Source organism: Heloderma suspectum, chromosome 1, assembly GCF_057233095.1.
Source record: "Heloderma suspectum isolate Gila_16-S chromosome 1, 16-S_ref, whole genome shotgun sequence".
In the NCBI taxonomy this organism is placed as follows: domain Eukaryota; kingdom Metazoa; phylum Chordata; class Lepidosauria; order Squamata; family Helodermatidae; genus Heloderma; species Heloderma suspectum.
In genome coordinates this window covers 318,426,133-318,439,518 of record NC_139458.1, presented here as the reverse complement: position 1 = coordinate 318,439,518, position 13,386 = coordinate 318,426,133, and the positions used below count along the sequence as shown (strand labels likewise).

General features: G+C 40.2%; 1 protein-coding gene across 4 annotated transcripts in view; it reads left to right on the top strand.

The window, feature by feature from the left end:
• The window catches only part of HACE1 (HECT domain and ankyrin repeat containing E3 ubiquitin protein ligase 1), a 57,796-nt gene extending 46,865 nt beyond the window's left edge, over nucleotides 1–10,931 (top strand). For all 4 annotated transcript variants that reach the window (XM_084827191.1, XM_084827189.1, XM_084827190.1 and 1 more), the window contains exons 20-24: nucleotides 1,243–1,374; nucleotides 1,826–1,924; nucleotides 2,309–2,379; nucleotides 8,745–8,858; nucleotides 9,525–10,931. In XM_084827191.1, coding sequence (XP_084683317.1) covers nucleotides 1,243–1,374; nucleotides 1,826–1,924; nucleotides 2,309–2,379; nucleotides 8,745–8,858; nucleotides 9,525–9,627 — 519 coding nt within the window. In that variant the 3' untranslated portion in view covers nucleotides 9,628–10,931. The remainder of the gene's footprint in view (nucleotides 1–1,242; nucleotides 1,375–1,825; nucleotides 1,925–2,308; nucleotides 2,380–8,744; nucleotides 8,859–9,524) is intronic.
• The last annotated feature ends 2,455 nt before the right edge of the window (nucleotides 10,932–13,386 follow it).

Below are 13,386 nucleotides of genomic sequence, written 5' to 3'. Positions count from 1 at the left end.
TAATATAATCAAGTTATGAAGAACACCTTGCACAAAAGAAAACATGCTGGAGAGAAATGTTCTGTTTTATCCTTCTCTCATGCAAATGTTTTATCCAGAAGGAATCTCTTTTTATATAGATGAACATTATAATTGTCTTATAAAGTGGTACAGACCAGTGATAATTTTGTTACGATGTTGTAGTATCTTTTTATACCATGTATTTCTAGATATGTCATCTGTTTCTCTTGGAGAAATGACATTGCTATGTGAAGCAGATGCTCCACAGGGAAGCCTCTCCTCACCTTCCAACTCTTTTTCTGTTTTAAATATTCATTCCACGTTTATGTATGCATATTCAATTATCTTTTTATTAAAAGTAAAATGAAGTGTTGCCCTCAGTTATAGAGTAAGGAAGCCCATATGTACAGGAAACATGAAAAATAGCACTGGGAGATGGAGAATATGCTAAGAATCACGGGAACACTGGTACAGACATAGCATTAGTGGGTTTCAAAACTCTTGTTTCTAATGATACCAATTTACTTAATCATAGGTTTTTTGGTCATTGTTCTTTGTTTTTATTGTATATTGCTAGAATAATTTTTAAAGCTTTCTTCCATTGAAAAGCATTTTGTGTATAACTGCCGTTTTGGTGTTTAATTATAACCTGGTTCTGTGTGTGCGTGTGCGCGTGTTCTCTCTCTCTGTCTCTCTCTGTCTCTCTCTCTCTCTCACACACACACACACACACAGCAACCTGGTGCCCTCCAGATATTTTTGAATACAATTCCAGTAAGCCCTCACCATGGGTTTTGCTGGCTGGGGCTTATGGGAGTAGTAGTCCAAAACATCTGGAAAGCACCAGGTTGTTGGCACCAGGTTGCCTACCACAACACACAAAGAACTTTCCCTTCAATTCCTGGATGAATGAATAATAGCCATAGTAGTTACTTCACTGTTAGTATTCTTAAATTAGTGTGTACTCACAAAAATATCCATATAAAAATCAGTTTGAAAACACACACACACACCAGGGAGGTGGGCTTAATAATACTTCATTAGCCCCAAAGTATTTTGTGATCTTTCTTAGAAACCCCGTACCATACAATTTCTTTCTTTGCTTCTAAAATTCCTACCTTTTGGGTTCCAATTTGACTAGAAATAGTTTTAAATAAGTGAATAAATCATTGAAACCCTGAATAAAGCTTTAAACCCCAGTCAAACTGGATGTGAGTGTGTGATATAACAATATCTTTTCAGGCTGAATATGTCCAACTTGTTACTGAGCTTCGAATGACGAGAGCCATTCAGCCTCAGATAAATGCTTTTCTACAAGGCTTCCATATGTTCATTCCACCTTCTCTGATACAGCTATTTGATGAATATGAACTGGTAAGTAAAATAGTTTGCCTCAGTTATGTTAGATAGCATTCAGTGTGATACAACAGTCATTAATTCCTATAATTAGGTGGTATGGAAGCCAGTGATTTTCAACTTCTGGGGTTAATTCGGGAAAGTTTTTCATTTTATTTTGTTGGCGGTGGGTAGGATGTTCTGGGTGACTCAGTTTTCAATCTAAACACCCAAGAGCTGGTTGACTGCAGGTGACTCTCAATTTTCTGTATTGAACGATGGGCAGGCACCATTTTGATTTATACTTCCTATTGTTTGGGGTCATGGTAACAATTGTTGAAATAGTGGTGAAGTTGATTTTGTTTTTGTTTTTAAAAAACAAAGTCCTACCTTGTTTAGTATTACATCAGATCAACACCAACAGGTTTAAAATTGTGAATAGTGTATGTGTCATCTTCACAATCTTGGTTTGCTGTCTTCTTTTTTGAAGGAACTGCTGCTTTCAGGCATGCCAGAAATTGATGTGAGTGACTGGATAAAAAATACAGAATACACAAGCGGTTATGAAAGAGATGACCCAGTTATTCAGGTAATCTTTCTATGGTAGACTTACCCTACCTGGTGCTCTCCAAATGTTTTGGGCTTCAGCTCCCATCAGCCCCAGCCAGCATGGCACATGGTCAGAAATTCTAGGAGTTGTAGTTCAAAACATCTGGAGGGCACCAGGCTGGACAAAATGCTGCTGTATGGGATGGGTGCAGCTGAATAAGTATTTTAGAGTTTCACTTCGTCTAGGCTTAAAATATGACCAGTATTGTTTCAGTACTCTTGTATCATGGGAATGAGGCACAACAGAGCTGTTTGAATCGAGTGGAAATTAATTTCCATAACTTCAATCACATGTATATCTTTTGGTTAGTATTTAGTGAAAGAAAATTCAGCTAAAATGTAAGCTGATTTATTTTTCTTCTAGTGGTTTTGGGAAGTTGTAGAAGAATTGACTCAGGAAGAAAGAGTGCTATTATTGCAGTTTGTTACTGGGAGGTGAGTATTTTTTGTTTTATTTTGTTTGTGGTATGTATTTGTAACAGTGAAGATAGTAATTCAGTGCAAACGTTGTACCAATACTGATGGTTGTAATACAAAATCTGTCATATCATCTACCTAGATATACAGTCAGTATCTCATTTGAGTGAGTAAAGTCTGAAATGTCCACTACCTTTATTTAATTTAGTTTTAAAATTATTTTTAGGCTGCCTTTAAGTGTAAAAACCTTACCCTTATTATGTCAGCCTCAGGGACTGGTTAGTCGTTGGCCAAGTGGATATATCTTTTCACTTATCAGTTTTTGTGGTTCCCATAGATTAATTCTGGATCATATGGCGTCTTTAGTTTTGGGCTTCTAACCGATGCTGTTTCTCTTAACAAAACCATGTCATAGTTGTAGTATTATGGCAGCTTGGGGAAAAAAGTGCTCTAGAGCCTCTTTCTTGGTGTACAATTTATTCATTTATTTAAATTTGTTTGATAACATGATTTGGTTGGTAGCAAGATGGGACATGAGAAACCTGTGCAACCTATGCCAGATTCAGTAGACGAAGTTTGCTTGCTGCTTGCTCCCAGGATATGGGAAGGATCCAGTGGTGCGCTGCTGCTAGCACTATTGACATTGCACTAGCAGAAACTGACGTCTGTGCAATGTCAATAGCTCGGGAAACCCATTGCGCTAGCATATCATCGATAATACTACCGGCAGTGCACCGTTCAATCTTCCCTTTGTTCCCTGTTCCCTGCCCTGTGCCTCAGTACCAGATCAAAGCAAGTTGTGATGGGTACTGATAAGAAAATTGTAAAATTGTAAAATCAAAGGAGGGACAAGAACCAGTGGATGTTTCCTAAGAGAAAAGCATAAACCCCAGAAGTGAGTAGCCTATCAGAAAGCAGTAGAATTCCTTCCTAGTCCTCTCAACCAGCAACTACTGATTACTCATAGCAGAGGAAGCAAGCAATAAATAAAGCAGCTGAATCTTAGGGAGGACAGGCAAGGAAAACATTGGCTTATGTCCAGGCGGGGCCCTGAAGTTATAGCCCCAGAGCTGACCAAATGGACAAGGTTCTCCCTCCATTCCACCCCAAGGTCCCACCCTCTAAAGGGCCAACTTGCATGCACACTGACAAATAAATGGAGCCTTGGCTTTTGCCGCATGGCCAACGTAACACAACAAGAGTGTCATCAGCCATGTTCGGTAGCCCTGTTCTTCTTCTCGTTGCCCAGCACTGGGCACAGCAGGGCCCCTAGCTGAAGCAGGGGCTAGGTGTTTTTTGTTGTTAAAATACCATGAGATCTCCCATTCTTTGGGTTGAAATGACTAGCTTACTACATCAATGAGCTAGAATACAACAAATAGGTTATCCCTTCCATGTGAGTGTCTACAGTATGATTCAAAGGCATGTTTTTTAAATATACCATGTAATGGAAACACTTTTTATAGATCCACCTTTTTCCTCAGTGAAAGTTTTGCATCATCTTTTGCTACATAAATTGGCAAAGTCTGGAAAAGAAACAACAACTTGAACATCAAATGTTAACTGATTTTGACAGCCATAATACTTTGAAACATTTCCATACTTCAAAATCCCATTGTATTTGATCCAATCTAGGAGGGTGGAGGTATTTCATTTAGGGATCTGTTTTTCATTTAAAAAAAAATCTTTAAAACCAAACTGCTTCCATAAGGGCAGGCTGATAGAATCACATACATGGTTTTGTAAATATGCCTGTTCAAGTGTCAGATTTCCCCAGTAATTATTATCTTATCTTTTGGTCTTGAAATCAGTTGTAACTGATTGTCCCTTGCCAAACACATTTCCACTACCTTTATCTTGGGCCCCTCATAGGTACGTTTTTGAAGTCTGCAAGTCTAGACTCTGTAATCTAAGGAAACCAGCTGGAAAACCGTTTTAGCATATTAAGTGAAATCAAGCTTCAAAAGAACTACTGTTGATGTACTTGTCTGTAAGAATCTTGTTAACTTTGGCTGATCCTAAATTAGTATCCATAGGATATGACCAGTGCCCCAGAAACTAAACCTCACCTTCCCTAGGACCCTTTTCAAAATCTCATGGCTGCCTATAGAAAAAGTGTCAGATTCCTGAGGAAGTTCTGTTTGTCTGTAGACAGGAGTATGACTGCTTAGTAGTAACGTAAGGCTGGCTTATACTATCACTCAGACAAGTCTGTATATAGATGCATTTTTAATAGTTTTTTAAAGCAATTGCCTGTCTTTGATGCTTTTTTATCTCTTTCTTGTGTTCAGTGCTTTCTTTATCTTTGTGTTAATATTTTCCTATATTCAAGTGCTTTATACTAGTATGCATCTCACTTCCCAGGAACCTAGGTGTTCTGAAACACTACTGATCTGAGAGGGGTGGGGGTTGAAGACTTCTGTGCCCTGAGAGATTTGTCAGGGGTGGGAAGGGGCTACCATGCCTCCGGACATCTTCCTTGAAACCCTCTCCTCAGGTGGCTCTTAGCTGCAAGCAGGTTAATATACCATAAAGGAGCTACTGGAAGCCAGATAAAACCATTAGGTTGGGGGTGGAGAAGATTTGCTGGAATGTTCATCACCCTGTGAAAGAGTATTCCCATTAGTAGGGGATTCAAACTGTCTTTTTTTGCAGGTGGGTGGAGAGTTACATTAGTACAGTGAAGGGGGGGGTGCCCAAACTCCCTGCAGTGTAGGTAGTGGGCAAGCAGTTACCTGATAGACTGCCACCACCCCTCTACGTCCACCTCAGCTTGAGCCAGAGGACTTTCAGACTGTACAGGACCTTCCTAGGGCTTCAGAAATAAGGGTCAACACCCTCTATTAAGCTCTAGGCCTAAAACTTTAAATGGTAGCAAGACCAAAGAGAAAGCTCTGGAATTAGTGCTAAGGTTTTACCTGGAAGAAACCACACACAACAATAAAGGTAGAGATTAAGTTTATTTACGTAGGGAACGGGGGGGGGGGAATTAAAAAGGTGTACAGAAATCAAATAAACCCGGGAAGCCTTTTGGAACAATGCTGCAGGCAAAAATAACAAAGCAATACCTAACCCTATGTTATACGTTACCTAAGTAAGGGTCTTCCAATAGGACAATGCCTGATTCAAGATCCAAAAGCTCACAGGCCCAAAAGCCAGCTCACATAGGCAGACAAATACAGGACAAAGATGAAGTCCAAAGACCAGCAGTAGCCCCCATGCTTTATACCTCGCTGGCCCTTGAGAGATGTGAAGTGAGCCTCCTTAGCCAATCCCTGGCTAGCATAATAGTTTCCTCAGAGTCAAGGCCCTTTGGCCAATTACTAATGGGCTGGATAACTTCCTCAGCCTCCAGGAGAGGAGGCAGGAGTGAAAAGCTCTTACCACAGCCCCGCCGTCATTGTTCGATCTACTTTGGCAAGAGTTCCACTCTGGCCTTGGCAGGCCTGGAGACTAGAACAACATGTGATAACACACGCAGCTGCATGCAGGCCCCTCCTCACGAAATGGAGCTTCCTTCCAGGCAGCTAAATCTTAACAAACATAACAGCTTTCTTGACAAGTATGTTTTTATCTTGCCTTAATTCCATCATGGATGCGATCCAAGACAGCTTACATGAGGTTCCTAGGCAGTCTCCCATCCAAGTGCTAATCAGACCCAGAGCTGCTTACAGTAAAATGGCTGCATTGTGGGCCCACAGACTATGCCCTGAACATAGTCTGAGGCTTCCCTGCATCATTTTTATGACGTAGCAAAAACGTAAGCTCTTGTATTTTGCCACCAGAGTGTCCTGGCTTGTGATAAAGTTTTAAAGGTGATGCTCAGGTCCAGTGGCTCTTTATAACCTACATTATTTATATCCTTTCATCAGGCCTTATACATGTTGCCTTTATCATCTTGGATGAATCCAAAAGAGGAGTTATATCTATTTTTTATGATATAACTCCTCTTTTGCGGGTGGGGGTCAGTTTCCTACTTGCTAACCTAAAACCATGTTAAAATCTTTCTTTGGTGACACAAAGCTCTTCATTACATTCAAAGAAAAAGACTAGAGATGAATAAAGACCAGCTAGATTTAACTGGAATGAGAACTCACTGGACCTTAGATCCACTGAAAATGAAATAACTATTGAAGTTTGGAGCCAGACAATCGTAAATTCATTATTTATTGTTCTTTTTAAAGACAAAGATTAAGAGATCAAAAGGGGGTCTGGGGGTCTTATTTTCTGTTTCAGATATGAAAGTTACATCTGATCAGTCTTGATGAGGTTGTGAAGTCACTACTGGATGTCTGTTTTTAAATAGGCATATATTTAATTTATGATGTCTTGATAACTGATAAATAAAATTACAACCTCTCAGTAATCTAAAAATATTTTAAGCCACCATTACTGTGGACTGGCAGAATTGTCTAAGCAGAGATTAGACTTCTTTATTTAAATGTAATTTTAAATTGTGCTTGAGTCCTATTTGTAAATCCCATACGTTCATTTTCATATAAAACCTCTTGCTTGATGTTTGTCAAATCTGCCTTTCTATAACCCAGTTAAATTGCTCTGTAAAAGCTGTGTGTATGTAATAAGGAATTGTGTTCAGATTCGGTATTAGCTGCTTGGCTCTGTATTTTCAGAATTTTGATCATACGTTTCTTCTAAAATATGGACAAATGTTTAGTGCCACTTGAGTGAAAAATCAAATATTCCTTTTTCAGGCAGACACCATCAAATTAATTTTATTGATCTAGTAAAACAAAAACTATGGTAGGTGTTATTTTGCAGAAGTTGTCTAAGCATATCTTGTGCTTCCCTTCCTTTTAACTTGAGAGTATAATGTCTGATGATTCCATGGTGGATAAAGTAGCATGTGTTCTGTCTTTTGAAAAATAAGTTACTCTATTCTTTATATATGCAAACATTCCTGAATACTGACAAAAACCAATACCAAGTAGTGATATTTAATATATGGCATGTTCCTAAATGAAGCTTTGCAAGTGAGAGTATTTGTTGCTATCACTGTTTAAAGATGTTGCAATTTCAAACATCTTTGCAGTTCAAAGCCCATTTGGATTAGAAATCTGGAAATCTTTAAAATCTTGATACGTATTGCATATAAAGCAATTGTATTGGATGTGGCTTACTAGTTACTGCTTCTCTTGGGTAGTATTTTAATGCATCACTTCATTCCTTGTTTGCAAAGGATAGTTGTATGTTTCACTTCTTTAAATAGTTTCACTAGAAGCTAAATTCTAGCTCTATATAAAACTTTGCTACAGAGGTCTTTACAGAGTAGTAATTTCCTGTCTAAGATTCTCTGACATTTATACAATTTAGAAAACTACTGAATAGCATCTGTGTAATGGGGTAATGACCTAGATGTGATAAGGAACACAAGGTTGTCAACAAAAATAGCCATCTTGTGACATTTCCCCTTCTCTCTGCTGAAACAATTTGTTATGGGAAAGTGTGACATAACACTGTCACATTGGTGTTTCCCAGCCCACCCCCCTTTCAGCAATATTGTAAGGGATGGTAAAACACACAATGTGATACAGCATCACATTCTTCTGTAACTACTGCACATTAATGGGAAAGATGAGAGGAAACTAGAGATGGGGTTGCTGTTTTGATCTGGAACTCTAGTTCTGTTATTAGTTGTTCTGGTCCAGGCACTTTAATTCATTTGTTGAAATAGGTTGCATTCAGAAGCTGTTAAGTTGGTCCTGCATAGCTGTGGGGAAAGGGAAGAGGAAGGCTGGGAGTGAACATTGGCTCTGCATTACCCCCCCCCCCCCCAGTACAGAGTTAAATTCACTGCCTTTGGAAAAACTCCAAGTACTCATTTGAATCTTGCAGAAAAAAGTCTTAGTGATGATGATTGAAGCACTTCTCTGGGGTGAAAGTAACTTACAGGTCATTTTTCACCACAATTCTGTGTGGTGGAAGGGCATTATTTCCAGTTTGGAAAACTGAGGCCAAGACAGTGACTTATCCAAGTGTATTCTCTGCTTTTGTAACATGAGTAGATTTTAGTACAAAACTCTGTACATGTAACCATTTAGCTTTTGTTTCTGCCTTTCCTTTATGCAGCAATCATAATTTGACATTGGTCATAAATGACTGATTCTACAAAGTAGAAGTGATAGTATAAACACTTACTGGTTGGTATAGAGTTCAGCTGAGTACACAATGCATTTGAAAATTTCTAGTTTTGTTCTAATGTAAATGAAGATGATCTAGTTTCAGTGGAATTTTTAACACTGGAAATTGGTATATCCTGATGAAATCCGTTAATCAGTAGGAGGAAGACTGACAGGTTATGCTAATTACTGCCTTAACAGCGTTTGTAACCTCCCCTTTAATGCCTTACTTGTGCATGTTTTCAGTTCCAGGGTACCCCATGGTGGCTTTGCCCACATAATGGGTGGTAGTGGATTGCAAAATTTTACAGTTGCTGCAGTGCCATATACACCAAATCTTCTACCCACTTCAAGCACATGGTAGGTTAACTAACCTCATTTTAAATGCATTAATAATTCATTTCATTGTTCTTCTTTGGGGGAGAAGGCAAGAGTTCTTTAAGATCACTGGCACACCATTGCATAAACCTCATTGGAGAAACGCCTTTGGTCAGTATCATTGGCCAATGCTGGATTTGTTGGTCTAGCATAGCCTTCTCCCACCAGGTACCCTCCAGATGTTTTGGACTGCAGTTCCCATCAGTTCCAGACAACATGGCCAATGGAGACGAAATTATGGGAGTTTAGTCTGAAATATCTGGAGGGCACCAGGATTGGGAAGGCTGTTCTAGTCACACTCTATAGGTACTTCAATTATTTCTTCCATAGCGTTGAAGAAAGAGTTCTAAATACTATAGTATAGTTTTAATGGGCAGCAGTACAGTATCAGTAAAGGACACTTCATGTTAAATTGCTATATTGCTTTCTTAAAGCGAAAAGAAATGTATTTTTCTGGAGAACATCTGAATACTAAAGGGAACTGCAATGCAGCAACACATTTTCTCCCTGTATATTTCATTTTCAAGCATTTTGAATCTGAATGCAGATTTGAGAGTATGGTTTCACATTAATTACATTGCACAAAACAAATTTTTACTCCCAGATACCATGTTTTTTAATGCGGATACATTTTTTTCTCCATTTCAGTATCAACATGCTGAAGCTGCCTGAATACCCCCAAAAAGAAATCCTTAAGGACAGGCTTCTTGTGGCATTACACTGTGGGAGCTATGGTTATACAATGGCATAATGAAGTCAGAAGATGCCTCTGATTACTGATGTGCAATTCCAAGTGGCAGAAGTAATTTAGCAACCTGTCAATAGTAGGGTGGTTGTGACTGGAAAATAGTCTTGATTTTGTAGTCCTCAGGTAGGATTGATTTTCACAAGTTATGAAGGATCCACTGTTTCCTCTTCCTGTATGTCATCCTGAGTATGAGATACTGTTTCATGGTATAAATTCAAAGTACATTGTAACTTCAGTTTTTAAAATGGTGGTTTTGTATTAAACATGGCATACGTTATTCTTATCCTCTAATTAGAGGATTTTCCCCCCAGTATGACTCTAGCTGTTTTTATTTAAAGAGATCTGCAACTTTGTGCTTGCCTTCCCACACAAAGGACAATTACACTGTAACACCCATTGAGTCAGGGTTTCTTGAACATGGCCACCAGGAACTTGTGCCACCGCAGAGCAGAATCATTAGTTTGCTCTGTTGATTCGTATGGAATATGCATGACCTATGGCCTTGCCTGCAGCCACAGTTAAAGAGCAGTTGGAGAGCCACTGTGTTAAGCCCCATCTATTCCATTGAAATGAAGATAATACTAAGCTTCGGAAACTGGTGCAAGATTGCAGCCACTGCCTTTAACCACGGGTTTACCTTGCATGCAAAAAGTGCCATTTATTTTTTCCTCCTGGGAGCATTGTACAGACAGCTCAAAATTAGTATGCAAAATACCAAATGTGATGTATTTTTTTCCTTGCTTACCTGACTGAAAAAATTACAAAGAGCTTTTTTATCTTTATAGTATTTTAATATCTAAACCTTTTAAATAGTGCATTCTTTTGTCAGTAAAGAAGTAAACTTCTAGAAAAAAATGAGATAATTTATATTATACATTTCAAATGTACATCCAATTCAAGTGCCACTGAAGTATTTGTGACTTCATGCCCCTTCAAAGCTTGTATATGTTTTAAAGGAATAGAACCTTTATTTAGGGGATGCATTTTCTCATGCCTGAGCTGTGTGAAAAGTATGCATTAAAGTTAAATATTTTACTGTAACTTATTACTGATCAGTTGTGTTTGTCAATCTTTTTTCCATGCTCATTCTGTCTGTGTGGAAGCAGCAATGCCCGTCAGGGTCTCTGGAAGAGGAGGCAGCTTTAACCTCCCCCTCCCTCAGCAACCCTGAAGCAGCCTCCCCTGCACCCCAGTGATCTTGTGCAGGATCACTGGGATGAGGGCTGGGACTAACTAGGCAGGAGTTCTTAGAACTTCTCAGAGAAAAAGCCAACTCTTTGTATAGTGCAAGAGGCAAATCCTATGTTAAAAATTATTAGGAAAAAAACAAAAAAAACATACATTACTATCCCATGCTTTTGAGTTTCCAGAGGAATTTACTGGCTAGTGCTGGAAAGACAGTGCTGGACTAGATCACCCTTCGGTCTGATCCAGCAGGACATTCCTTATGTCCTTACCATTGGGAATGGGGATGGTTTGATAGGGATGTCAGAGAATTATGCCATGGATCTCGGTGAGGCCGAATGCCAGTGCATTCAGCCCCCCGAAATCCATGGTGGAATGGCCAGCCACCTCCCCCACCCCCCGCGGATCCCCTCCAGGATGAGACTTACCTGGGGCGGATGTTCCGGACGGCAGGGGCTCCAGCGGCGGCTTCGGTGGCGGTGGCTGGTCTTCCGAACGGCTGCCGCCGCCGTCGTTTGCAGTCTCGTCTTTTTTTTTTTTTACATAGATGTGATAGGCTATGTAAAGACTTACGTAGCCTATCACGGCTGGGTTAAAAACAAAGAAACAACATGTATGCAAATGGCGGCGGCTATGGCCGCCGCCATTTGTGTTCTTTATTTTTGGCCGTCTTAGTCTACGTAAACATATTACATATAAAACATATCTTTACATAGACTAAGACGGTGAAAAGAAAGGGGAACGCAAATAGCGCCCGCTACGCTATTTGCATTCCCCTTTCTTTTCTTCGTCTTAGTCTACGTAAATATTTACGTGGACTAAGACGGCGAAAAATAAGGAACGCAAATGGCGGCGGCCATAGCCGCTGCCATTTGCACACACTTTTTTTTTTTTTACCCAGAGCCCTCCACGGCCGGAAATCTGGCTGCGGACGGCCCTGGCCTGGGTCTGGTTGGCTACTTTGCGGAGCCGCCGCAGAGCACAGCCGGCCGTCGAGGATTCCGTGTGGGAGGACCGGATCGCCTCCCCCCCCCCCGTCGAGGATTCCGGGGGGAGGGACATAACACCTCACCCCCACCATGAACAGAATCCGCGAAAAGGTAAGTGACTTTCGTACATCCCTATGGTTTGAGAAAGTAAGCCAAGCACTTGTTAAAATTACTTTTTTAAAAAAATCATGTAATGATGTCTGCCTTCCCATCTATGCATTGCAGCATCCCGGGGAGGGGAGAGGGTAGCTGCATGAGCCATGATCCTCTGGCCCAGAATGGCAGCAAGTTGATTCATGCCAGTTTGTTGCTCAAACCAGTAGCTGGCAGGATGGGTTAAACAGTGAGATGGAGCTTTCTTCTAGCAGTAAGGTTAGATGTTTCATAAGGCAATACAGGACCAGGACAGCATGGGGCATCTTTGCTGTCCAAGGAAAAATGTGGGTGCATGGAGGGTAAGTTGTAAGTGAGTACAATATGTGATACTGCACAACATCATCACCGATCACGAGGTATGTCAGTTAAGACATGAACCTTTGCTTCCAATATCCTGGCTTAGTACTCTGGTCTTAAACGGGCAAGATTTTGATCATTCAATTTCCCTGGTTTTTGAAAAGGGAATTTATAATTATAGTCTTGGCAATCCTACCCTTTCCCCAATGTATTTGAATCTGCTTTCTTGCAAATTTACCTATATAATAAATGGGATTATAAATTCTTTACTAGTGGTAATCATGATTTAATTTCAGGAATCAGGAGAACTTCCCCAGATTTGAGGAGGCTGTCCTCTGCAGACAGTTGCCCTACACATGTAAAAATGATGATAATGGCGAGAAAGGAGGTGGAGCTAGCAAGCTCATCCCTGCTTCCCTTCCTCACATGTAGAGTTTACTCATGATGAGAATAACTGAATAGGGCTAGATTCTCATAACTATTTTAATGAACATACACAGAGTGTGAACATACGCTAAGAGTGACACACTATCCTTGCATGTTCTTTTCCCTCGGCATTTTGTGTTCTGGGAAACACTGGGACTTACCAGGCAGCCATCTACCATTTTGGGTTAGCTTACTAGCCAGCAATTTGTGGCTGCCACCAGCATACATAGAGAATTTAGGAACGGAAAGGAGGTAGGGTTTTTTTGCCTTTGCCTCACTGCAAAGATCAGAACAATGTGGTGCTGTTTTTGCCCATGGGGCAGGAAGAGAAACCAGCCTTTCCCCCATGTTTTTTATGAATTACTGAAAACTTTGGTGAAAAGAGGGGTGGGCTCCTCCCACCTTCCCCTTGGCTTTGTGTTAGACTTTTGCAGAAAGCTAGTGCTGCACTGATGGGGGAAAATACTGCGTTTGGGGAAGTCCCTGATTTGTTCCTTTTCAAAAGGAATGCAGAATCTTTTCCTATGAGAAGCAGATGAGAAGCACAAATGATGTGTACATCAGGAGATCCTATTCCCAGCTGTCTGCTCGTACAGTGGATGCATGAACCTCCCTGAGAATTAATTCAGGTGAGATTTTTCCCCATAAATCGGTATTTTATTCCCACCTACAAAGACTTATCTAAATACAAACTAGAAAATAGAGGTTA